General features: G+C 43.5%; 2 protein-coding genes across 5 annotated transcripts; both read left to right on the top strand.

Moving 5' to 3' along the window:
- The first annotated feature begins 291 nt into the window (after positions 1-291).
- On the top strand, positions 292-24,637 carry shc1 (SHC (Src homology 2 domain containing) transforming protein 1). 4 transcript variants are annotated; one of them, XM_068324706.1, is made up of 14 exons: positions 294-476; positions 5,482-5,526; positions 14,882-15,046; positions 15,275-15,345; positions 15,752-15,815; positions 16,809-16,928; positions 17,979-18,032; positions 18,411-18,462; positions 19,137-19,263; positions 19,376-19,523; positions 20,113-20,170; positions 20,355-20,471; positions 21,429-21,685; positions 21,814-24,637. In XM_068324706.1, exons 2-14 carry the CDS (start codon positions 5,515-5,517, stop codon positions 21,940-21,942), a joined length of 1,374 nt encoding a protein of 457 aa, XP_068180807.1. In that variant the 5' UTR covers positions 294-476; positions 5,482-5,514; the 3' UTR covers positions 21,943-24,637. The 4 variants fall into 4 exon arrangements, with proteins under 4 accessions (XP_068180806.1, XP_068180807.1, XP_068180809.1 ...); XM_068324705.1 differs by lacking the exon at positions 5,482-5,526 and having other exon boundaries at positions 292-476; positions 14,689-15,046; XM_068324708.1 differs by lacking the exon at positions 5,482-5,526 and having other exon boundaries at positions 295-476.
- Positions 24,638-24,689: 52 nt separating this feature from the next.
- lenep (lens epithelial protein) lies at positions 24,690-26,639 on the top strand. Its single transcript, XM_068324714.1, has one exon. It carries the CDS (start codon positions 25,140-25,142, stop codon positions 25,332-25,334), a length of 195 nt encoding a protein of 64 aa, XP_068180815.1. The 5' UTR covers positions 24,690-25,139; the 3' UTR covers positions 25,335-26,639.
- Positions 26,640-26,653: the final 14 nt, after the last annotated feature.

The following is a 26,653-nucleotide window of genomic DNA, read 5'->3' as shown; positions in this document are numbered from 1 at the left end:
AGAGGAAAAGTAGAGAGTCGTCAGCATGGGGCTCGACGACCCAATCCCCAGACAAAGATGGTAGGATGGAGCTTTTGGTTACTAAAAGGACAAGTTACTGGATCTGTTATTTATTTTAGGTAACATCGATGAAGTGTTAAACTTGCGTCTTCACATGCGGTATTTCTGCTCTTACGCATTCCGCGCTGAACGGGCCAGGTGCGCAACAACGGGGCCAAACACACGCACGCGGCCCGATGACGTTGACATCTGTTCGCGGAAGTGGCTTCTGTCGCGGCCGAGGAGGAGGAGGGTGGAGGCGGAGGACGGGAAGGGGAAGGAAGAGGAAAGAACTTTAGCTCCTTTTTAGTTTAACTAACTGAGACGGCCGTCGAACAAAAGCGTTTTCTCCTGACCCGTGAATTAAAGTGAACTTTGTGCGGCCGCAGCTCGGTGGGTAGGAGGGCCGAGTCCAAGCAAAGGGAGGAAGGGAGCTGGTAAGTTGCTCGTTAAAGTTGAACACACTTTTTTGGGGCATGGGTTTGGATAGTGTGCGTACCGTGGTCAGTCGCACATACAAGAAGAGGAACTAGTTAGCTTGCTATCCTAGTAGAACCCATGGGGAAACATTGTTCCTCCTTTCTACAGTCTGAGGCTTGTGATATATTAATACACTGTGCTGTTTCGCCTGTCGGGCTACTGGAAAAATGTAGTCCATGATCAGACTGGGTTGTTCACATACTAGCTAACTTGTATTTATCCTTGTTCTGTCAGACGACATTTTATGTTTTGTTATTTCAACTTAAAGTCCCTGTTTTTGTCTGTTGAATACACCAAGTCAATGTTAGTTTAAAATAGGAAATGATGAGGCGACAGATGAGTCTCTCCACCACTATTCAAATTGGCAGGATTTATTACACTTTAATTCCTGAAATTAAATTAGAGCCTAAATTATCATGTGATTGAAGATTGAGTTAATAGTAAATTCATGGGCAACTGTTTTGATAATGGATTAATATTTTATGTGGCAAGTTTTTCTTGACCTTTTTATTTGCTGTAATCTGAATATATTTGCATCTTAAGCAGTTGGCTAGACTACTCAACATTCAAAATACTGAGCGTTAGAGGAAGATTTGGGATCATCCTTGTTATGTGGTTATTCCATTGCCTGTGGTATATCTCAAGAAGTTCTAAACAGATTGTGATGTGTTTTTATACATGGGTGAGCTTCACATAAAGCAAATATTATGATTATAATATGAACATTTTACACTAAGGAAGCAGTAATAGGTAAATCATAATATCAATAGCCAGGCATAGATGACTCATAATGTTCCACCACTGTGTGCTATAGATATATTTGGATGGCTGTGATATGTACAATGGCTCACAGTACAGTAAAGGAGAAAAGAGACATGATATGGTCACTAATACTGACACGAGTTAGATGGATTTTATCTATATATATATGTATGAGGGAGGATATTACGATAAAAATTAAAAAGTTGGTTTTGAGTATCATGAAATCCATATTTTCTAGATTATGCATAAAAGAAATGATAATGATAAAACAAGATTTAAAATGGAGCAGACTTCCAATGTCATGGAATAAGATGCTATTACGAACACGAGAAAAGGACTGAGCAATTAAAATCTATTCGTAAACATGAATGGAGGACTGTTTCTTCAAATTGTTCTTCAATTTTTCCCTACCGCGATGTGTATATTATGGGTTTTTTTTAAAAACTAAGGACTAAATCCTTTTAGCTGTATGATTTTTCAATCATTACTGATACACTTCAAAATTTAAAAAAAAAAATGCTAAGCTACCTTCAGTCATGCGCTTCTGCTCTGTGCACCTGATGTTAGTGGAACTGAATTCCCAAGACTGAGATAAGCAGTAAGCAGTGCACACACACACACACACACACACACACACACACACACACACACACACACACACACACACACACACACACACACACACACACACACACACACACACACACACACACACACAGAAATCTGTACATAATGGCACAAAAAACCTCTTGCCTGATGGTTAAAACGCAGCCCAGACATGTTTAGCTGGGGTCACTGTGACAGAGTTGCAGTGCACCGCTACCAAGAAATGGACAGACAGACGATTATGGAAGCAGAATCATGGGTATGTTGGATGATTGAAGCAACTGAGAGCAGGTGACTCAGTGGTCTTATCAGGGTCAGCCACACCGTTCAGACCAGCAGCCTCTGACATGATATCATATTGTGGAAGTTATCTCCCCTGATGAAGTGTTGGGAAAGAAAGGGTCCAATCAACAACTGATCCAAAAAGTGTTACAGTCAGACACAAGTCAGAAACCAGACACACACACACACACACACACACACACACACACACACACACACACACACACACACACACACACACACACACACACACACACACACACACACATGGAGGGGCAGCCAGATACAAAATCTGTCAATCAAAATGAAACATCTCAGCTGCCCTATCAGAGCATTGGCACAATCCAAAATCCATGTAATTAAAATTGGATCTGTCCAGTTCTCCAAGTCACCAGTGAAAGCTTTAGTCCTGATTGACGACATAGTGACTACTACAGCTTCATCTTGACAGGTGACCAGCTTGGGCACTTTCGCACATAGCCTTAAGCTGAAGTGGAGATGTACACACTCATTGCTGAAACTTTACTTGTCGTTACTTTTTGTAGGTAGTGAATGGTAGTGCTGTTCTGAGCTTTCAACTTGTTGTATTACTGTAACTGTTTTGGTGTCTTGACTGTTGAGGAAACATTATGGTAGGGTGCTAAACTTCATGAAACACATCAGTACTGGTGACACTGTCATTTGTGTCTGCCATATGAGGATGTGCTTCTGTCCTTGTCTGATGCCTGTATTGTATTTGTATTAGAGTATATTTCCGCATGCAAGTTTGTTCTGGAAGCAACTGGCAGTAGAATGTCCAGGCATACTAGTCTAAATGTGGGCTCATGATAAAGGTCACAATTTTGTACATGAACAATCAAGATAATAGATCGAGTGAGTAAAAAACTCAAGCTAAATTACTGTTATTACCAAGGTAATTTTGGACCTGACAGTCAGCATCGCCTGTTTGAACTACAGCACTTTGGTCGACTGTGGTTGTTGTAAAGTGCTTAACAAATAAAGTTGGATTGGATTGGATATTTCATCCTGGTTAATGTTACTAATGAGAAGTGAATGACTCAGTGTTTTGAGTGTCTTTATTTAGCTGTAATGGTTACGTTGTGGAGTATATCTGTCAAAGTCAACTGTGAAATAATAGTTAAAATGGAGAAAGCTTCAGAATTTTGTACTGTAAATATAAAACAGTTAAAAAAAAACCCCCACAGAATTTCAAATAAAATAAAACAAAACACTGTACACATAGCCCACATCTGCAGGCTTACTGTCTGCAGATGTAGAAATCCTGACTCTGGTATTTAGTACCTCAGTGTTATGGGTTGTGGTCACATACTCTTCCTCCACCTCCCTTCACTTGTATTTTGACTGTTTTTATCACCAAAATCAAACCATGAACAACAAAGTTAAAGATGACTTTGCCTGATAGCATTTTTTACATCAGACTTTTATTGATATAGAATTTGCTACTGCAAACAAGCAGATAAAATCTCTTCCGTGTTTGCTCTATTGACTTAAACGACACACGACATGTTCCTTGTTTGACAAGTTTCAGCAGTGTTTTGTAAAGAATGGATTTACCTTCCCTGTTACATGATGGTTCATCTTGTCCTGTAATCAAATAAGGACCTCTCAAATGTTCTGTTTCACCACTTTAAAGACATTTATCGCTACTTTTGTTTGTCTTTAGCTTTAGTTGCACACTGCTGCTGTTTGCTTAAGTTTACCAGTTCGATCCACTTTAAAACATGTTGTCAAAACGCTGTAGCACTGTCACAGTCTTTCCAGTTGGCGTTCACACAGATGTATGATTTCACACTGCCACTGCCTCCACTGATGCCACAGAGGTGGAGCCAAACAGACCCCCATCATGTCTTGATTGCGTTAACACAGAAAGTCATGGCATAACAAATGGTGCTTGCATTTCTTTTGGGCTCATGACGGTTTCAGCACTTAATGCAATAGACACATTTAAGTTGAACTAGTGCTAAATAACACTGTCTGTTACACAACCCTCAAGAACAAGGGGGAAATTGTGAGTGAACAGAGCCAAAGAGTGGCAGCAGGAAGGGAATGATGGAAGGAGATAGAGGTGTTGTAGTGTGGTTTTGGGGGTTGGTGGAGGGGGTTGACACAACCCAAAATAGCCTCGCATGTTTACTGTGTGGTGGTGAGCTATAAACCCAACAGAAAGACCTCCTGCTTAGTGTCTGGCTAATCTAATGTTTACCCCTAATTTTTGAAAATTAAATTGCCGTCCATATGCATGCGTGTGTCTGCACATTATTTCCAGTCAGAGATATCTTCTTCTTCTTTTCCTTTCAGCTTTTCCCTTCAGGGGTCACCACAACGAATCAGTTGCCTCCATCTAACCTTGTCTTCTGCATCCTCTTCTCTCACACCAACTACCTTCATGTCCTCTTTCACTACATCCATAAACCTCCTCTTTGGTCTTCTTCTAGGCCTCCTGCCTGGCAGTTCAAAACTCAGCATCCTTCTACCAATATATTCACTATCAGATATCTATGGTCTGCATTTGTGTTTTACTCTCTCGCATCATTCTAGTGTGCTCATGATCTTCAACATTGCCTTCCTCATCTCTAAAATATCATCTGATGTTAGGCAGCAGTTCAGGCCGTTGATATTCCAGTAAGAAAAGGTCAGTGACTCGACATGTTGACTCATCTGTACTTTGTTTTTGGGTGTAAGTGGATGAGGAGTGAGGCAGGTCAAATCAGATTACACAAGCACACACAAACACACATAGTGTATGAGCATACAGCTGAGTGGCCCTGCAGCATGTGCATTAGACTCAGATCTTCTCAGTCTGACTGTTTCATCTAATAAATACTGACTCGCTGCAGCTTCCACAGACATTTATTCCATCTACTTCATGGATAAAAACAAACACAAGCTCACGAATTTGTGTTGGACAAGCCAAGACACAAACCTGCACATGCTGTCCTGTTCTGTTAATTCCTTTCATTCCACAGAGTGTGTTCCAACATGCAAACCGGATGATTGCCTCTGTAATGTCACTCTAGTTCTTTCTTCTCTCACTTTCTGCTGCTTTCTCTGTCTCGCTGTTTCTGCATCTTATGTACATTTTGTGTTCTTGTGTGCTTAATCAATTGGGTTGTTTATGTCAAGGAGGTCCCATGACCCCCTCCACAGCGGATCCAGTGAGCAAGGCATGCTGGAAGTCAAGTAGCTGCAAGAGCAGCAGTGAAGTACGCTGTGATTGGCTCCGTGAGATTGTGTCTCTGTGTGTATGTGTGAGTCTGTACTGTGTGCTGATGTGCGCTTTGGTGTTTTTAGGGTTACAGACCCTCAAGCAGCCTGTGTTGACCAATGGAATATATGGTAAGACATTCAGATGATTCAACCAGCTATTCAAAAACACACTGACACAGTGGCAAAAGGGTTTTCTCACAACAACAGAAAGCTACTTTATTCAATCAAAATGGTATTGTCTAAAATGACAGTCCTGTTGTTGTCCTGATGTTTAGCGATTAGATAGATGGATAGATGAATGGATGGACAGATGGATATACACTTTATAAATCCCGGAGTAAATTGCACAGATTGACGAGAGACATGAAGGTTTGGTAAAAATAAGTAAAATTTCTTGGAGGTCATTACTTTGCTCACTTATTCTTTGGACAGTTAAATCAGTCGTAGTTAACTTAATCAAATTAAGGGCAGCATGATTCTGTCAAAAATGTTAATACTGTGAGTATGGCTCTTGTTAGTTGTGTTTTAATAATAAATCATACAAATAACTTTAGTTATATTTAGTATATGACCCCTCACAGACCCCTCATGATGAATAAAAACAATGGACCACGTTTTCCCTTGCCCGGACGCGGGCCACCGGGGCCCCCCTCTGGAGCCAGGCCTGGAGGTGGGGCTCGAAGGCGAGCGCCTGGTGGCCGGGCCTGCACCCATGGGGCCCAGTCGGGTGCAGCCCGAAAGGACAACGTGGGTCCCCCTTCCCATGGGCTCATCACCTGTGGGAGGGGCCATAGGGGTCGGGTGCATTGTAAGCTGGGCGGTGGCCGAAGGCGGAGACCTTGGCGATCCGATCCCCGGCTACAGAAGCTGGCTCTTGGGACGTGGAATGTCACCTCTCTGGCAGGGAAGGAGCCCGAGCTGGTGTGTGAGGTCGAGAAGTTCCGAGTAGATATAGTCGGGCTCACCCCCACACACAGCTTGGGCTCTGGTACCAGTCCTCTTGAGAGGTTTTGGACTCTCTTCCACTCTGGAGTTGCCCATGGTGAGAGACGCCGAGCAGGTGTGGGTATACTTATAGCCCCCTGGCTTGGCGCCTGTACATTGGGGTTCACCCAGGTGGACGAGAGGGTGCCTCCCTCCGCCTTTGGGTGGGGGGACGGGTCCTGACTGTTGTTTGTGCTTATGCACCAAACAGCAGTTCAGAGTACCCACCCTTTTTGGAGTCCTTGGAGGGGGTGCTGGAGAGCCCTCACACTGGGGACTCCATCGTTCTGTTGGGGGACTTCAATGCTCACATGGGCAATGACAGTGAGACCTGGAAGGGAGTGATTGGGAGGAATGGCCCCCCCATCAGAACCCGAGTGGTGTTCAGTTATTGCACTTCTGTGCTTGTCACGGATTGTCCATAACAAACACCATGTTCAGACATAAGGGTGTCCATATGTGTACTTGGCACCAGGACACCCTAGGCCGCAGTTCGATGATCGACTTTGTGGTCGTGTCATCGGATTTGCGTCCGCATGTCTTGGACACTCGGGTGAAGAGAGGGGCGTAGCTGTCAACCGATCACCACCTGGTGGTGTGTTGGCTCCGATGGTGGGGGAAGATGCCGGTCCGACCTGGCAGACCCAAACGTATTGTGAGGGTCTGCTGGGAAAGCCTGGCGGAATCCCCTGTCAGAAGGAGTTTCAACTCCCACCTCCGGCAGTACTTCACCCATGTCCAGGGGGAGGCGAGGGACATCGAGTCTGAGTGGACCATGTTCCGCGCCTCCATTGTCGAGGCGGCCGACCGCAGCTGTGGCCGTAAGGTGGTCGGTGCCTGTCGTGGCGGCAACCCCAGAACCCGCTGGTGGACATCAGCGGTAAGGGATGCCGTGAAGCTGAAGAAGGAGTCCTATTGGGCCGTTTTGGCCTGTGGGACTTCTGAGGCAGCTGATGGGTACCGGCTGGCCAAGCGGAATGCGGCTTTGGTGGTTGCTGAGGCAAAAACTCAGCAACCACCAGTTCGGTGAGGCCTTGAAGGAAGACTTCCTGACGGCTTCAAGGAAATTCTGGTCCACCATCAGACGTCTCAGGAGGGGGAAGCAGTGCAGCATCAACACCGTGTATAGTGGTGGGGCGCTGCTGACCTCAACTCGGGACTCGATGGGGAGAATACTTCGAAGACCTCCTCAATTCCGGCAACACTCCTTCCCATGAGGAAATAGATTCTGGGTTCTCTGAGACGGGCCCTCCTATCTCTGGGGTTGAGGTCACCGAGGTGGTTAAAAAGCTCCTCGGTGGCAGGGCCCCGGGGGTGGATGAGATCCGCCCGGAGTTCCTAAAGGCTCTGGATGTTGTAGGGCTGTCCTGGTTGACACGCCTCTGCAACATCGCATGGACATCGGTGACAGTGCCTCTGGATTGGCAGACTGGGGTGGTGGTCCCCCTTTTTAAGAAGGGTGGACCGGAGGGTGTGTTCCAATTATAGGGGGATCACACTCCTCAGCCTCCCTGGCAAGGTCTATTCAGGGGTTCTGGAGAGGAGGGTCCGTTAGGAAGTCAAATCTCGGATTCAGGAGGAGCAGTGTGGTTTTTGTCCTGGCCATGGAACAGCGGACCAGCTCTACACCCTCCACAGAGTCCTTCAGGGGGCATGGGAGTTCGCCCAACCAGTCTACATGTGTTTTGTGGACTTGTAGAAGGCATTCGACCGTGTTCCTCGGGGGGTTCTGTGGGAGGTGCTTCTTGATAAGGGCTGTTCGGTCCCTGTACGACCGATGTCAGAGTTTGGTCCGCATTGCCGGCAGTAAATCGGACTCTGCCAAGGCTGCCCTTTGTTACCGATTCTGTTCATAACGATTTACCGGTCAATCTACGTTCCTGCCCTCACCTATGGTCACGAGCTGTAGGTCGTGACCGAAAGAACGAGATCCCGGATACAAGCAGCCAAAATGAGTTTCCTCCGCAGGGTGTCCGGGCTCTCCCTTAGAGATAGGGTGAGAAGTTCGGACATCCAGGAGGGACTCAGAGTCGAGCCGCTGCTCCTCCGCATCGAGAGGAGCCAGATGAGGTGTCTCGGGCATCTGATTAGGATGCCTCCTGGACGCCTCCCTGGTGAGGTGTTCCGCGCACGTCCTACCAGGAGGAGGCCCCGGGGACGACCCAGGACATGCTGGAGAGAGCAAATCGCAGTCATAAAAGAAGCATTTTAGATTAATTGATTGAATGGTTGCACCTTGACAGATGATTTAATTAAGTTATTTTTGCTACATATTTAGCATCATACATCATTTAGTCTTCATGTCTGTCCCAAACCTGAGTGCAAGGATAGACCTGGTACTAGATGTAGACATAATGAAACCACAAACTAAAGCTGCCACGTCCTGAACGGCTACGCCCTTTTGTATGTAAATTTAAAGTGTCCATTCAAGTAAGTTAATGTCAACGGCGCTTAGCTTTTTTAATATTAATTCCAAATAACATAGGAATGACTGTCTGAATTGTAATGACATAACAGTGTCTGTGTTACCCCTAACTCACTGTGTCATGTGTTTGAATGGTTACAGGCAGTGGTGCTGGCTTTGGGAGGAGGGTGGCTGTCTTCATTCTTACACTAATTGCTAGTAGTCGTGTCACCATGTCGTGTGCAGTGATTGAATGACTCTGGTTTACTCTACTTTTTAATCTTTCATGTCCTTAAGTGCCCTTTTTGGCTACAGACTGGTGGTGCAGTGGCCAAACAGAGTACTGCAGAGTCTGTGTATTGGGGTGTCATTTGAGGACTCCTTGCTATCCACTCTGCTGAGTTTCCCGTGTCACTTTATGGGTGGTTTCCTCTGCTTTCTGCTGCATTGCATTCTCATCAGATATGCTTGAATGTCAGGTCCAGTCTGTGAGATCTTCACTTTCTGTTTGCCTCTACAGAATCACTCAGTTGTTATTGTGCTTTCCTGATAATAGCTTGTCGTTTCTCTCTTGAGACCTCTAGTCATGTAGGAGCACAGGGAATATTTGAAATGTGAATGCCAGGTTGTATATTTCCATTTAAGTTTTTCTCCTTTCATCAAGGGTATCTAGAGTGACCTCATGTCACACTTAGCCCCCGAAGCCCTTAGAGTGAGGGTGAACCCTCTTCCTTGTTCTGTCTCCATCTGCCCTGTCTCCCTTTCTCGCCCACTGTCACCGTTTCTCAGGTTACCGAACATGAACAAGGAAGGAACCATGAATAGCCGACATGGACAACCTTTCCTCTAGGCAGACACACACAGTCACCCCACCTTATGTCTTCTTTTTTTAAGTCTTTCTTGCTCCCACATCCCCAGCTCCTTTTGGAGTGTGTGCAATAATATGCAGTTGTGCAGCATCTAGCTATGTATATACATGTACACTACTAAATGACTGAGGCTGCAGAGTGGAGGTGGGGGGTGGGGGAGGAAACAGGAAGGAGGTAGAATGGGAGGAGGGGAGCTTAGAGGCAGCAGCCGCGAGTCTGCGAGTGTGTGTGTGGGTGTGTGTGTATGTGAGAGAAAGAGAGAGAGAGAGAGACAGTAAGGGAGAAAATGGGAGGCAGCATCACCCACCCAGACTGGGTGGAGGGAAGGACAGACAGCGTGATCGTCCTCCGAACAGACAGTGGTGGAAGGAAAGTGGGAATGAGAGATAGACGACAAGAGGACCAGAATGAAGGAGTGTCATTGTCCATCCTGGAAGCATTGCCTGTTCACAATCTGCTGAAAGAGGGAGAGACAGAGGAGGCAAGAGAAGACAAGAGGAGCCAACCAAAGAGAAGGGAGGATAGATGGAGAGGAGCTGCCGGCGTTGACTTTGTGAATTAATTGAGCAGAAGAGCAGATCAGAGGAGAAGCACATTTTCAGGGAGTGGATGGATGAAAGAGCCAGAAAAAGGAAGAAGAGGACAGAAGACCGGACAGTCTGTGGCAGTTTAAACATTCATGTGGTTCTCCTGTGAGCCCAGCTTTAGTTCAGTCACCATGGATGATCAACTGTATGCTTTTTAAGCCAAAAACTATCTATGCTTTGCCATTCATTATATAAAAAAATAACTCTAAACCAAACTAGAGTCACTTCATAAAATTTTTTTAACAACTTCCTTTTTTTTCTGTTTTGTTTTTTGTAAATATAGACTTGGTGATTTTTTATTTCTGTGAGCATAAGATCTACACTGCAGGATATTGTACAATCTTTATCTTTGTTAGCTGCTGCACAGAATATTCAGGTTGTTTTTATGCAAGTTTTTCTAAACATCAGTGTTTTTTTATAAGTAAAGCTGTAGTCTTATTTATATTCAGAAAGTGGTTGTTGTCTGTTTGAAATAATATCCAACGTACAATTTACCCAGTTGGAGTCGTTGCATGCAGTCGACATGGGATGTCAACATTGATTGGGTTTTATGGCTGGCGTGACGCCAGTCAAACTTTGATCATTTCCTGAAACCTATTGATCTGTCTAAGAGTCTGTAGTTTTTCCTCCTGTTGGCTGAAAAAAAAGCTCTGATGTAGAGCCTTTAATGCAGCGACTAAATGGTGCCATGTGATTTGAACAAGCAGTTGTCTCTTTGTCTTAAGATTTCCGTGTCTGTCGGGACTTCTCTGTATATAACCTCCAGAGGCATCACTTTTAATGTCTGTTGCCATAGCAACGGCTGGCAGCTGCAGACAGAATAAGATGTAAAGTTAATTTTTTTTGTCTTTTACAACTGGTGCTGTTCACTTAGGTAATTGTACATATATAGTAGAAAAAAATAAGCAGACTTGATTAGAGCGCATTTTTTAGATTTTCTTCCTTAGGCAAGCTTTTTTTTTTCTTAACTAGACAGTCTTTGTCTAGGGACGCTTGGTGGGCTCGAGAATCAGGGTTGTTTCAGGTCACCTGTCTCCCCCCTCCCTTTCTGCTTCTCTTCTACGTGTCGGCTGAGTCCCATTTTGTCCTGAACTCACCTTTTCCTACGGCAAATACCACCTTCATCCGTCCAATGATGTACCATTATCGGGACTGGATAAATGAGATTATCATACTGGTTTCACTTGTACATATCACTTGTTAGCCTTTAGGTCACGAATCACTGATCAATAGGTGTGCTGAGTTTGTTCCTTGTTCTGCCTGTTGGTGACCCAGGATTTCTCCTCATGTAGAGGGTCATCTCCTCTGCAGTCACCTGACCTACACTGTGTTTTGTGTACTGAAACATCCTCAGGCAACGTGGGGGTTAACTCTGCTCATGGGGCATGTCAGCACCCCATCTATCAGAACGCACCTGAATTATTGTCTATAGTGTTACATGTTTACTGTTAAGCCCATTTTTTTTGTTCATGTTGGCTCTTCTAACTTTTTAAAGTAGTATTTCACTGGAGAGAAATTCTCTGGTTTTATTGAGGTCGTTACAGACTGTATTCTTTGTATTGCATGCTCTTTGATCATTCAAGTACTGGATGTCTTTTGTGACTTTTCCAGCCATACTTATTTACAGCTTTCTGAAGATTATTCCAGCCTGTCTGGTTGAACACGAGTGTGACTTGTTTCTCCACAGTGCTTTTTTGGCCAAAACCAGATGGACGACTAGCTAGAGTTGCTAGACAATCCTTCTGTGGTGCTAGACTGTTGTAGGCAACAGTACGTCTGCAAAAGGCGCCCACTACAAGCTGGCCCACTTAAGTTCACACTCAGTAAAGTTCTGAGTAGTTGGCGTATGGAAAAAAAACAGCCTTTTCATTTGGCACCCCTGCAATATCGGTGCCATGTTTATAACGTTGTGTGAGTGGTCATGGGAAAGTGTGAGTAAACCTTTCCCTTCACTAAGGGACTAAAGGTCAGCGGATTGTAGATATGACTGGTGCCTCTGCACGATAAGGTGTAGGCCAGCAAACCTGCTGCAGGACTCTAGGTGTAGCCTTGACTCCTACTGAGCTGCAGACTATTTTATATGTGGGTTTACAACTGTTAACATGAACAGACTGTTGTTTGCCTTCTCTGTCAGTCTATGCAGAATATAAGGTGCCGCATATTGTCTGAACAGTTGGGAGTAGAATTGAGAGCTAACACACTACTTGATAAGACCTGCCTTTGATAAGAAAGGAATCTGTTCTGGAATACAATACTTTGCTTGTTCTTATCCTACGGAGCTGTGTCAGTGCTCCTGTCTCAGGTACCTATAATCTGGTCTGATTTGAACTAAGCAGTAGTACAGCAACAGGGTAAGAAGTGCAACATACTCATATAGGTGGTTTTGACTGAGCCTGCCCAGCTGGGTGACTGAGTTTACTTTAAACTCTGATGAGCCTCCAGCACCATTCAGGGAACCCTGGGGTGGGAGTTCAAGCCAGACCACTCAGGTTCCATTGCCATCACAACAAGCCCACCGGTAGGCGTCATCAGCCAATGACCTACATTCTCTGATGTTACATCACCATCGTGCTGCTGCAGTGTGTACCGCTCTACCAGACTCAGACAATATCTCAGAATCAACCTTACCACTCTTTAATGGTGCTCCAGAAACCATCTGAACTGAGGTGACCAGTTTAAGGGACCATACTTAAACTACGGCAGCCTCACTTGTTTTAGCCATATCAGGAACTTCAGTCAGGAATGGGCACAACTCTGCTGGCCCAGTCTTAATTACTATTTTATTTTTTCTGTTTTCTACTGGTGTCTAAATAGGTGAGCCTAGCCTCTAGTCATCCCCAGTCTTACGGTTGGGAAGGCAGAGAAACAGGGCTTACCATTAATATATTGGACAGAGGGACTGTTAAACAAGGCAGCCTGGAGAACGGGCGAGCATACGAGGGAGGGGGTGAGGGGGAGAGAGAGATCATCTGGAAGAGGAGAGAGGAAGTGGTGGCGCGGGAGAGGGCAGAGGCATTGGAGAGACAGAAGTTGGCGGAGTACATTGTGTGGAGGAAGCGTGAGGACTTTCAGGAGAAGAAAGTAGACAGAGAGAAGGGACGAAAGACTGAAGAGAAAGGGAACGAGACAGTGCCAGAAGTAATCTGGAAGAGGAGAGAAGAAGAAGAGGGGAGGGAGAGAGCGAGGGCTATTCAGACAGGACATGAAATCATTTGGAGGAAGAGGGAGAGGGACTGAAAGGAATGCATTGAAAGTTTTCAGATTGTGATGCACTTGAAAACGAGGTGTTAAAGAAAGTGTGTTTCACTGGATCCTAGCCATACATCAGTAAGCCTCCTCTCTCTTCTTTAGCTACTCTGGGCTTCATTTGGCTTGCAGGTGCTAGCTGTATAAATGACCAATTGGAACTGTGCATTGTCTGTGTGCGTTTTGCTAGTGTGATAGTGCACACAGCCCCTTTGCGATCCCCTCGTTGGATACTAATAGGATTTTTATGGGCCTGTGTCAAACAGGATAGAGCTGCCAAAGGGAGCTGCATCACACATGCACTCAAATGCGCATGCCAACACACAGATACCTACACAGATGATCTAAGAAGCATCGTGGGCAAGGAAGGTTTATACTGCCTCACACACATGTAAACTCATCATGCACACTCGCAGTACGCATGTGAGGGGGCATTGAGAGACAATCACTTCTGTTGATTTTCCATGGTGCTGTTGCCAACTGGCCTTCAGTGAGAGGCTGAGACATGATACTCATGGATATCATCTTACATCCTTGCAAAAAAACCCCAAGATAAACACTTGATGGAGAGCTAAGATCATGTCGTCAGTCTCTGGGAACAAACTGAAAAATGGATGCACACTTAAAAGAGAAGTGATGACAACATGATCTGCAGTTGTGCACTAAAAACAAACTTTTTTTGTCTGTATTTTACCATTAACTGGGACACCGCACTTTTCCACTTCGCCTTTACCCATTCTTCTTTCACTGGGGCTGAAGCTGCTTTTCAAGCAGTTTTGTTTTTGGCTGCCTGGCAATTAGTCACAAACGGACAACCAGACAGATGGATGCAGATCTTGTGCTGAGGGAGACAGACAGACGGTGGTTTGTTTTTAAATGCTGAGACAAAGAGACTTTGATTACTTCACTAGAGCCTGTGTGGACTCAGTATAAGAAGACATATAAAAATAAACTGGAGATTAATTATGGAGCTTGTCCCTAAAACCAAGTACACCCACTTTCGAAGTGAATCGCTGAGCTCGACTGATGAATCAAACTCCAATCCATCTTCGTTCCCCCCCTCCAGCCCTGCTACTCCGCTTACTCCCTCCCCTGGTTTACCGTCCTCTTTCTCCTCCTCGTCTCTCACTCCCATTTTGCCCCCCTCTTCTCCCCGCCCAGCTGAGAACAGCCCGACCACTCTCTGTTCCTTCTTCCCCAGGATGGGATCCCTACGTCTGGGTGTCTCTGCCACTCTTCTCCCAGGACTCAAGACCTCCAGCAGGCCACTGCAGCCCCTGGCGCCTGTTGAATCCTCTGGGGATGACAGGAGCAGCTCCAGCTCCTCCCCTCCACTTCACCATCCGCTTCCACCTCTAACTGCTCCTTCTCCCCCTCCTCGACCTCCTTTGCAGGACATGAACCGGCTAGGAGGGGCGTCCAGGAGGGCGCGGGTGGAAGGAGGACAGCTGGGAGGAGATGAGTGGACGCGGCATGGCTCCTTTGTAAACAAACCCACTCGTGGCTGGCTGCACTCTGACAGTGTGGTTAGCACCACCGGTGTTTCCTACACTGTACGGGTGAGTTACTGGAACACCCATTAACCTCTTACTAAAATCTACTGTTGCACAGTCCTCTTTCCTGTTTCTTTGCATATATACACACACTGCTTTCATAGACAGAGCCCAACACACAATTCAGGAAATAACTCAGGTGCTTCCTTTATTAGCGCTGCTAAATCAATATAACTGGTCCATGATGGGAGAAACATGGGATGCTAACATGTTGTCTTCCTGTTTCCTCGGCAGTACATGGGATGTGTGGAGGTACTACAGTCAATGCGAGCGCTGGACTTCAACACCAGAACTCAGGTCACCAGGTGAGGTTGAACTCAGATCTACCTTTTAATTGGATTAAAAGTGTGTCTTCTGTTCATGTATTGGAGGGGATGTGTTGAGTGTGGTTGTAGTCACACAATGCACATGTTCTCATGAAGCATGTCATTCATGTCTCTGTTGGCTTCCTTGGTTTTTCTCCTCTTCCTGCTTTTTTCTGCTCACTTTCCTGTTTCTTTCTGTTTGTGTCTGCTTCATTGTCTGAGTGCATCTCACATCCCCTATATCAGCCTCTAAATTAGTATATTTACTCTAAATTAGCCCGATGATTTCCTGGTGTTTTCCACTGTACACCCCAGATCTCGTTTAATCCATATAATTGTGTTTCCTCGAAGGTGTGGGGGTTTGATAACATGTAATAACCACACTTACATTTTGTGAATGTTTCAGAGAGGCCATCTCTGTGGTTTGTGAGGCAGTGCCCGGAGCCAAAGGAGCCCAGCGCAGGAGAAAGGTACACACCACAAACACATACACCCTTACAGGGCATTATTTATTCATGCAGCTTAAGTGGGAAGCAGTGGGAAGGGTTTTCTGGATAAGAGCTGGATTTAGCTTGATTGTCCACTCTGTGGACAGTTAGCTGTTCAGTCACATGCTTTTCCTTACATATACACACAAGCAGATCTTGATTTAGGTTTGTTGTACTCTCCTGTGGTCAGTGGACTACTCACAGGTAATTACCAAACACTCTCTGGTCCCTGTTTTCCATCCTTCTTATCACAAGGGAGGCTGGAGAAATGGAGAGGTAGCATGTGTGGAGCCGTTGTCTGGCCAGAGAAGCACTACAGATTAGCAGGCACAGCTGACAGTCTGTTGTTTGAAAACCATGCATGTTTGTGCTCAGTATTCCTGTAAAAATAACAACATTCAACCAAACAGGCCATAAAAGAGGTGGCTAAATCCAGCAGACTGTTGCTGTAGAGAGGTCTGACCATGGAATGTCTGGCAGTAAGGCATACCAGACAAAACAGTTGTAGGATGCGAACCAGAATAGATTAAAGTAGTCTGAGCCCTCTTATTTTACTGGACAGAGGTTAAAGTGGCTGGGCACTTACATCCTGCCCTGATGCTGTTCCTCTCACTGTGTAAGCCAAATGTTCTGAGGCAGCGATGGGAACAGACAGAGGATCGGGATGAATAGACTGGAGTGTTAGCATAGGCTTCATGTTGCACCTGGCCCAGGCTGCAGTTTACAAATTGTCCTGTCTCGGCCCCATTGCTCACAGTTGGCCTTGGACACAGGATCACTTTCACAATTGCAGCTGTTCTTTCACTCCCACACATACAGGCATTTCCACACATACACACACACATCCCCACATGTTCATGCAAACCCAGGGAAAACCCACAGGCCTGTTCATGCCTTGTCAAAAAGATCCAATCAGTGTTTTACTCTTTATGTACCTTGTCCATCATTCATGTACCACATCTTTCTCATTGGTAGCCTTCGTCTCGCTGTCTAACCTCTATCCTGGGGAAGAGTAACCTGCAGTTTGCCGGAATGACAATCAGCCTCACCATTTCAACCAGCAGCCTCAACCTGCTGGCCTCCGACTGCAAACAGGTCAGACTGCAGCCAGTGTGCTTTGTGCTTTTTCAGACACCCCGAAATGCAACTGATGATTGGAGTAGTTAAATGTAGCCAAAGGTATATCTGGTGTCCATAGTGCAATTAGCTTATGACATCTGCTAAAGTGGAGTAAACCTGACGATTGTGGTTTTAAAGATTATGCAGACAAATTTTTTAAAAGAGTGATTTTATTCTTAATATTTTCATTAAAATATTGTTCCATCTGTAAATGATCTGCCTAAAACCTGGGATCATTTCTGATAATGTGTGTTTTGGAAGATGCAGGTTGTAATGCTAGATACTTGAAAATTGTAAAATGTAAAAAATACACACACACACGCACACACAATTTTAAATAGATTTGATGTCTATGTCTTCGTAAACCACACCGTACCACTAAAAGTATTATTTGCGTGCTATGGACCTCAGTGTTGTTGCCTTTTGGAGCATTTCCAGACAAATTCAGAATTTCCCCGGTTTATTTACTTCATTTATTCTTAATGCTGAACAAATCCCTCTTAAGCATCATCTTTATTCCTGAATCTCCTCGGAACAGGATGCAATCCTCCTCCTAGACCTCTAATGAATTAATGGCTATGGAATAGGATTTCTTTTAAGGCTCTACACTACCGTTTTGCATACACTTAAACATGGATAATAAGGTAAACTGCCAAACACATACTGCATATCTATTCAAAATAAAGATTGGAATATAGACTACACATGGTGGCAGGAACATTAGCAAGTGTCTGTGTTATGTTGGTGTTATTGATCCATCTTACACAGTTGTTGCGAGCTGTTCAAAAGGTGTTCCATCCATCGCCCCTACTTAGTTTCTATCTCTTCTGCAGCTGATGGTGCTCAGTGGAGGAAAAAGCACTTTGACCAGTAATGATTCCACATTTGTCTCTCCATACATGTGCTTTCATCTCACTTCCCACATACTTCATGTCACCCACATACTTGCTCTCTCTCTCTATTTCCCTCTCTCTATCTCTACTTCTCCCTATCTTTCTTTCCATCTCTTTTTTCTCTTCTCCACAGATAATCGCCAATCATCACATGCAGTCCATCTCCTTTGCGTCTGGAGGAGACCCAGTGAGTCAACCCACTCTCTCCCTCTCTCTCTTTCTCTCTCAGATCAAATCTCACCCCTGCCTTCGTCCATCTTTTTTTTCAGCTTGCATATCCTTCCTTCCTGTCATCTGTCGCTGTCTATCCCTATGAATACCACTCACTCCATTTCTGCCTGGCTGGTTTGAGATTCAGCTCACCTCTTCCTCTCAATTTCTCTGTCAGTTTAGTGTTAGTTGGAAATCTAACATGATGTGTGCCGAGTGTGGCTCTGTTTCTCTGCTTGATCTTTTTCTTCTTCTTCTCCACTTTTCTTTCTCCCACCGGTCCTCTACCTTTTCTTTCTATAAATGTTCCCATTCCTTTTTCCTAACTAACTTTTCCTTACCTTGTCTATTTTAGGATACGGCTGAATATGTAGCATATGTGGCCAAAGACCCAGTCAACCAGAGAGGTAAGCTAAATCACATTTCTCTCAAAAAGTATCTGATCATATGAAAATTAGGTTTTAGTTGATATCTGACCATTATTCTTTTGTATATGGGTTACAAATGTTCACATTCAGTATCATTGGCTGCAACAGGTGAATTTCTAGCAAATACTGCACATGTAACAAAACAATTTTTAGAAAAATTTATTATAAATAACATTTTGACTTGTTCATAGATACTGACGGGTTCCCGGTGGAACTGAAGCATCACAAACTCAGTGTGTAGCAAAATAATTATTCACCTCTCAATAATTAGAGCAAGCAACATGGCTGATTGTAACTGTCTGGTAGAATCTACTTTATTCATGAGCGTGTGCTCAATATGTGTACTTTTGGCTTCATTTTCTTTCAATACAATGATGGCAAAGCAAGTAAATGTACTATTGTCAGTTTGGTGCTCATGAGCAGCTGGCTATTATGACAATCTTGGATTGCTTCAGGCTCTACCAACAGAAATGTTATGCTCCGTATGCACTTCTGCAGTTTGAGAGGAAATGGAGAGTGGGTAAAGTGGGTGAAGTGAATGTCCTCACATACAGTACATACAGTATATTTTTGTTCCAGGTGAGGGCATATTTAATGTAAGTACAGTACTTGCAGCTTTCTAATTAGTAATTTGGTTACCTCCTGTCTTTCAGCATGTCATATCCTGGAGTGTTCAGAGGGTTTAGCACAGGAAGTCATCAGCACCATTGGACAGGCCTTTGAACTGCGTTTTAAACAGTATTTAAAGAACCCCCCCAAACTTGTTACTCCACATGATAGGTAATTGTGGAAAAATGTCATTCAAATTAGCAAAAACTGAACATACAGTATGTGTGCATTGTGTGCATTAAGTTTTACTGTTTTTGCTTCTGCTTTGTTCCTTTTCTCTCAGAATGGCTCCGTTTGATGGCTCTGCATGGGAGGAAGAAGATGATGAGGCTGCTCCACCTCCTGACGTTCCTTACTATAATAATTTCCCTGGGAAACAGCCTCCCCCTGGTGGACTGATTGACATGAGGACCCGCCCTGGTGCCACACTGGTGAGAGATTTTGCTTTAACCTTATTCGATGCAGTGCTTGGTAGTAACTGATCTCCTTCAGTGAACTTTGTACGATCCTCCGGACCTTTATCAGTCTTTCTGTTCTTGACCAATTGCAAAATACCTCATTCACAGCGACACTGTATTTCCTCGCAGGTGCGCGCTGACATACACAAACTTTGTTTCATTGTAAGCTGCCGCAACTATGATTTCCTCCGATTCGCCATCCTCTGTTCCATGACTGGATCAGTTATTATTACGTTAGATTCCACAATGATCCACTGAAAACCTTTACCAGACTGTCCCCAGCCCTCCTTGTTGCAAAATGTATTTGACGTTTCTATACGTCATTGGCAGCGAGTGAGTTAAACACAACAGGATGTTATGAAAGAAATCTTATTACACACAGTGTGTGAATCAGAATTGCGTAGTTCTTAGCCTTGAAGTGTGAAAATCAGCTGTAATCCAGCTGGGATTGTTTGTTTTGTGACCTATTGTAATCCTTGTATTAAGAAATTATTTTTGCATGTACACCAGGGGATTACCATATTACTGTGACTCACTTGTTTGTGTGCTTTTGTGTTTGCAGCCTTATGGACAGCCAGGTCAGAATGATATTCATAAGCAGCCGCTGCCACCTCTCCCAGGTGAGCTGTCTCTATATATCTATCTGTAAATCAGGAGAAAGACCAAGGTCATCTATTCACGGGATTTAATTCATCCACACTTTCTTTACTTCCATTTCTCTTGTTAAAACTGATAAAAAAGTAAGTTACACTTTGGTAATGAAAAAATAAGAAGATATTCCAAGATCTGTCTTTTTATTTCTAGTGGGAGCCAAGGATGTGGGACGGGAACTATTTGATGACCCTTCGTATGTCAATGTGGATAAACCCCGCCCCCCAGTAGCTTCAAATGGAAATACTCACTGGGATGCTTTTGACATGAGTATGTGCCTCACACAATCTCACTGTGTTGTGTTTAGAATTACATGCATGCTTGATAAATCAGTTGAAGAGGGACTCCTGTCTTAAAGACAAAGAAATGTGTGACGTACGTGCTGGCTGACCAGGAACTACAGTTGATAACAAAATTCCACTCAGTAGAGCACATACATGCTGAGATCCAGCAGTTCCCTTGAATTTATCAAGTCTTACCCAAAATCTTACTGGAGAACACCTCCCTAGAGTCACAGAGGCCATCAACAGTGAGCACTCTTGTTGGTTACAATGAGATACTGCAGTCTGGATGAGACCTGGTGAGGATGAGGAGCAGACAGCTTCCAATTATTGCATCAGCTGAGGGGATATTGGTTTCAGAGGTGAAGGACCCAGATATGCAGATGCTGAAGTAGCCTCTAATCTCCATCTTTTGAATCAGCTCGTGAAAAATTGGACAAAATAGTGTAAAATAGCTACAAAAGTTGAAGACATAATTTCTGGAGATGTATATGTTGTTTTTAATATTACTAGTTCCTCAAATGTACAGTTGTTTTACCATGCAAAAAGAGTAGGAGTTAATCATTGACTAAAAAGAGGAGTAGAGTGTTATAAATGCTGCCCTCAAGATGAAAGGCTAATTGAAGAGAGGAGCTGCCAATAGAATGCAGTCGTCAGGGCAGATAAGGGAGCTAGAGTGCCTTTGTCCATTACTGGGGCATTTTATGTAACATGATTGGTCCCTGCATGAGGCTTTTCATATTAAAGACACAGTCCAATCTCAGCGTACTGTAAAGCACACAACTGTCAGAGGGTCATGTGATCTGAGGTTTTCAGCAGAAAAATTCAATATTGAAAATGTGTGTATTTGTGTGTGTGTGTGTGTGTGTGTGTGTGTGTGTGTGTGTGTGTGTGTGTGTGTGTGTGCGTGCGTGTGCGTGTGTGTGTGCGCGCTGTATTTCTAAAGAACCATTTGATGATGCCCTTGGGGTTTCTGGACACGGTGGCCCCAACTCCGCGACCGCAGCCCCCCCTCTGGTGCAGCAATTGCAGTGTGAGGCATGGTTTCATGGTAGCTTGAGTCGTAGAGAAGCAGAGAGGCTGTTAACCCGGGATGGAGACTTCTTGGTGCGAGAGTCTGGGACCACGCCCGGACAGTATGTCCTTACGGGACAGCAGGGGGGGCAGGCCAAACACCTGCTGCTAGTCGACCCAGAAGGAGTGGTGAGTCAGAGTGGGAGGGAATACACAAAGCTAAAATAGAGCCACGGCTAGGCAAGGGGACTTTTCAGTCATATTGGTCTGTATGTCTTTAAACATGCTCTTCTAATATTTATTGCTTTGATTTTTAGGTCCGTACAAAAGATCATCGGTTTGAAAGCGTGAGTCACCTGATCAGCTACCACATGGACAACAGACTACCCATTGTATCAGCTGGCAGTGAAGTCTGCCTGCAACAGCCAGTCGAGCGTCGGGCCTGACGTCACGCGAAAAGTGAAATACTCCACCAAAATACCCACACATTCATATGCTTACAATACACACAGCAACACTATGCATGCACACACATACACATGCACAACAACACACAGGAACCCACAATTACAAAGAAAGCCAAAAAGGAAAAAAAAAAAAAACCTTCTTTCTCTGCTAAATCACTTACTTGCTGCTGTTCCCACATGATCTTTTTGAAGGTCCAACTGTGATCCTCCAACTATCAGGTGCATCCCTCCATCAAGGAGAAGCACTGCTGAAATTTCTCAATAACTTACTGTGAACCAGGGTGGAGCCCTTCGCCAATTTCAGAACGGGGCAGAAAAAAAAAGTTTTTATTTTCTCCAAGAAAAAAGCAAATCTGATTGTGTGAGTAAATGTGGAGGGGAAAAAAACAACAGAACACTTGACTAATACGTGGAATCGTGGACTTTGTGGAACTGAAAAATGATGAAGGGATAAAGGGGACATTAAATAGGATTTTCTGTGCTTTTAAGCACATTTTATTATTAAGGGAAACTGTTCCTTCTCAGACTGTTGCTGGAGCGTGTTGCTGGAAGCTGTTCGACAAAACACAAAGGGTGACAGTTTGTCTTCGTCTGAACTGGCTCCAAGAACTGCCCCTTCAATTGTCACTGGAGCACTTCAGCAACAAGCGTGACTTTGTAATAATTGTGTCTGGTGAATATGCATTACAAGTTTGCTTCCCAAGGGCCACCGTACCCCAAACCACTCCACTTTCAAGGACTGTTTGAACTTTGACACCCTAAGGGATACCTGAGGAAAGCCTGTATGCAAAACTTGGGACTGCTATGCCAATGACCGCCGTATGTGTTTTGTTTCTGTCTTTTAACTTGGGACTCATTTCTTATTGGATATTCTATGTTCAGGAAGATAGAAACAGCTGAATCTCCTTGATCCCTCTGTAAACACAGATTCACAGACAGGTTTACACCACACTTGATCTGCACCAAAGAACATGAACTTGGTCTTTACATTATAGGAAGCCATGGCGGTTATTAACAGTAATTTGTCTTGTGTGCTTACAACACTGGGAGCTAATTTAGACTGAAGGAAGAAAAATCTGTTAAAATACATCAATAAGAAAGAGATCTTTTAATTAATGTAGATTGTGCATTAATGTCACCTGCAAACTCAATAACTTGTACATTTTGAGAAGCATCAGCCAGATAATTTCTCACTGATTGCTTTTTAGTGACTCCTTAGTATGTTTGCTTTGACAATCTATGGGTTCCATCTTTCGAGTGCTCTGAAATCAAATGTGTAGTAGGTTAAAGGAGAATCACACGATGAGCCAGCAAGACATGTTAATCTAAGCAATGTTTTCCCTCTGAAAAAAATAATGCAAACTATGTTGTAAATGATTAAGTAATTTTGCTTCTTGTGGTTGTGTTGTATCATTGTTAAATCACTTGAGTGAGTCCTTTTATCGACTTGACTCTGATGTAAAATGAAGGGGTTTTGGGGTAGCAAAAAATTGAGTACATGACTTTTTTTTGGAGCACTGCTAATGACGTTTAAGCCAAAAGTTTTTTCTCAGTGTGCTGTTTTCACAAACTGTTGAGGATGGGAGGAGAAGTCCATACTATTGTTTCTCCTTTCCTCTTCATCCTCCTTCAGTTCATGACATTGTTTTTTTTTAAGTCTTATTAATCGTGCCTTGTTTTTTCAAAGCAGTCATGTCACTTCAATGCAGTCACCTTATGTACTTAATTCAAATGTAGTTGACTACATGAGAATCTTACACAAGCCTTTCAGTTAAACTAAGACGCTGCAAAATGACACTCCGATAACACACAAGCAGATCCACACATGGCAATCTCCTCTGATGCACATTTTTTTGCATTCAGCTTATAGTCACAGATACTTGATGTCACCATTAGGGGGGGATATTTTTTGACCACCTGTAAATAACATTGATTTTTGAATGGTCAGCCTAGTACTGGATTATTGTTTTCACTGTATATTTAATGACTTATTTGATAAGCAGAGACCCATACACCACAGCACTGAGTTAGCTCTTCTGAAGCCAGTTGAACTTGCTAATGAGCAATAGGAGATGGGATCTAACCTAAGAATGAATAGCTACTACTCAGACCATGAAGCACACACACACACACACACACACCAGAATGACAGCTGGGTCATTCAGACACTCAAACACTCTTCAGGTATTTGTAGGTCAACTATAGGAAAACCAGAGCTTCAAGTTCTGCTGCGTGTGCCTGTTTGTGTGTATGCACGTGTGTGTGTGTGTGTGTGTGTGTGTGTGTGTGTGTGTGTGTGTGTGTGTGTGTGTGTGTGTGTGTGTGTGTGTGTGTGTGTGTGTGTGTGTGTGTGTGTGTGTGTGTGTGCTGAAACACCCACCTGCATTAGTGAACATATCCTATGTCATGATTTCATCACAGATGCCTTTGTTGCATGAAAATCGTCGCAAAAAAATGAAAAATCTGTTTGTTGTTGGTGGTGGTGGTTGTGTTGATAATGCTGTTGTACTGTTTGTGTTTTTGAAAGCCAAAGGTTACTTTCAAATTGTGTGCACAGATATTACTTTATATGTTTCTGTTTTAATACCTTTTTTTGTTTTGTTTTGGGGAAACATGTTGGTTTACAACCGTATCTGAAAAAATAGATTGCATATATAAATACATATATCATTCATGTCTTTGTGAGTTTGGTTTTTTATATTTGTTATTTTAACTCATGTCTTTTCCTTAGATGTTGAATGAAACAAAGCTCACACATATTATTGCATGTCACATACCATCTTGAACTTAGACAGGACTGGAAAGTAGATACTGAAGATACTGGAACTCTACTGTTTGTCAACAGATGAGCTTGTTACAGTAGGGGGCTGATTCAGGCATTGTAAGTCTGCATAGGAGAGTGTGTGGAGGGGTGTGACACAAAAGAGAACAGAACAAAACAAAGGTTAACATGGGCTTTAATCATTCAGCAGGTGTTTGAAAGGATGGAACAGAAGAGAAAAAACAGGATATGAATGGAGGCATCCTGGGGTTTGTATCAGAGGTCATAAGTAGAAGAGCCAGGTGTGCCAGGAGTGCAGTGCAGACCTCATGTGTCGCACGGGCCCAGGCTGATCCTATCTGTCGGACCTCTTCTGCTGTTTCTTCTCATTGAGTGTTACCGTTGCTCTGGAGTCATGCATCCCCAGCGCCCTCTGCCCCAGGCCATGCCCTCCTCCTCTCTGGGGCAGCACTTACGGGACATGGCTATGGGTTTTGGACGAGGAAAGAACATCCTGGGTGGAAACGTTGCCTACAGTTTTATTCAGTCTGTTAAGGAGTGCCTCTATTTTCTTCTGTGCTGCTGGTGTATCAAAGAGATCCTGGACTAACTGACTGAGAGTAGATCAAGTGGTCAAACATTGATTATTTTACCTCTTCTGTACTGGCTCTTAAAGTGAAATTTCAAACCAGCTTTTATCATCATGGATGGAGCATTTGATCAGTGATGCAAACCTTTGGCAAGTATTGAGTCTTGTGTCAAATGATGGCAAAATAACAATAAACCACTGCAAAATAATTTTATGGTGCAAATTATGTAAACCAAATGGTTTCTTGGTTTCCTGAAATAAGTTGAATGAGGAATAGTAATAATGCAAACATTATTCATTGTGTTCAAAGATTTTTATGTTTGTTTTCTTTCTTTATAGGATATACCTCTTGGACTCCAGGAAAAAGACACATTTTCCAGATGCTTTGTATATTTGTTTTGAGACAGTATCACAAGTGCTGAAATCTTGTGTTATGGCACCTCTGTTGCCCACTGTACAACACAGCCTAGTGTGCAAAGAATAAAGGAATTAATGAATAGAAAATATAACTTTTATGTCTTCAAATTTGTTCATTTTCTTTTGATAAATATTACTATTCATATATTGTACACATTGAATTTTAAACAAACCAGTCAAAGACTGCAACATCCCACGACACCCCTGATTTAAAATTTTTTATTCTGACCGGCACTTCTTTTGTGTCTCTGGCTTCCTCAAAATGCTACTTTTTGTTTTGTGATTATATCTCATCAGATTTCAGATATGTGTACCTAAAAAGGTATAAAAGTGACAATTTGACCTTGATCTAGTTTTTCAAGGTCAAGGTTGTGTTCTAATTTTCATCCCCTTGCCTCCCTTAATGTAATGCATTTGTTTCATCTTTCTATCGTATCCGGTCCCTGAAATACGTGCGAAAAAATGCACAAAAGTTGAAATTTGACCTTGACCTAGATTTTTCAAGGTCAAGGTCATCTTCTCATTTTCATACCCTTTACCTCTTGAGTAATGTGCTTTTTCTTTCATATTTCTATCTACAACGGTTGTGAAGATATTTGGTGGACGGATGGACGAACACACAAACACTGACAATTACATCAACGCTTCGCGGGATGTAAAATTTCTATTTGAGGCAGGTGTCAAATTCACCTGTTTCATGTATGCCTTTAATGATACAGCTTTTGCCTACTGAATTTGGAAAAACTGCATTAAATGTTAATAGGAGTATCAGAAGTGTTTTTAAATTTATAATATATCTAATTCAGATATTCAGCACAATCATAGTTTACATGGAGAACAAGCTCGACGAAACATAAATGTGGAATTAACACAAGTGTGTGGACTGTCGGACTGTGAAACGAATGTTTTACATACCCTTCACC

Source organism: Antennarius striatus, chromosome 9 (assembly GCF_040054535.1).
Source record: "Antennarius striatus isolate MH-2024 chromosome 9, ASM4005453v1, whole genome shotgun sequence".
Lineage (NCBI taxonomy): Eukaryota > Metazoa > Chordata > Actinopteri > Lophiiformes > Antennariidae > Antennarius > Antennarius striatus.
This window is presented reverse-complemented; position numbering and strand designations above follow the sequence as displayed.

Bases quoted from the DNA above. Each gene is read 5' to 3' on its own strand.
- shc1 (XM_068324704.1), top strand. From the start codon at position 14,453: ATGGAGCTTGTCCCTAAAACCAAGTACACCCACTTTCGAAGTGAATCG. The intron at 19,524-20,112 runs GTGAGAGATTTT...TTGTGTTTGCAG, and splicing joins CCCGCCCTGGTGCCACACTG to CCTTATGGACAGCCAGGTCA. The intron at 21,686-21,813 runs GTGAGTCAGAGT...TTTGATTTTTAG, and splicing joins TAGTCGACCCAGAAGGAGTG to GTCCGTACAAAAGATCATCG.
- lenep (XM_068324714.1), top strand. From the start codon at position 25,140: ATGCATCCCCAGCGCCCTCTGCCCCAGGCCATGCCCTCCTCCTCTCTG.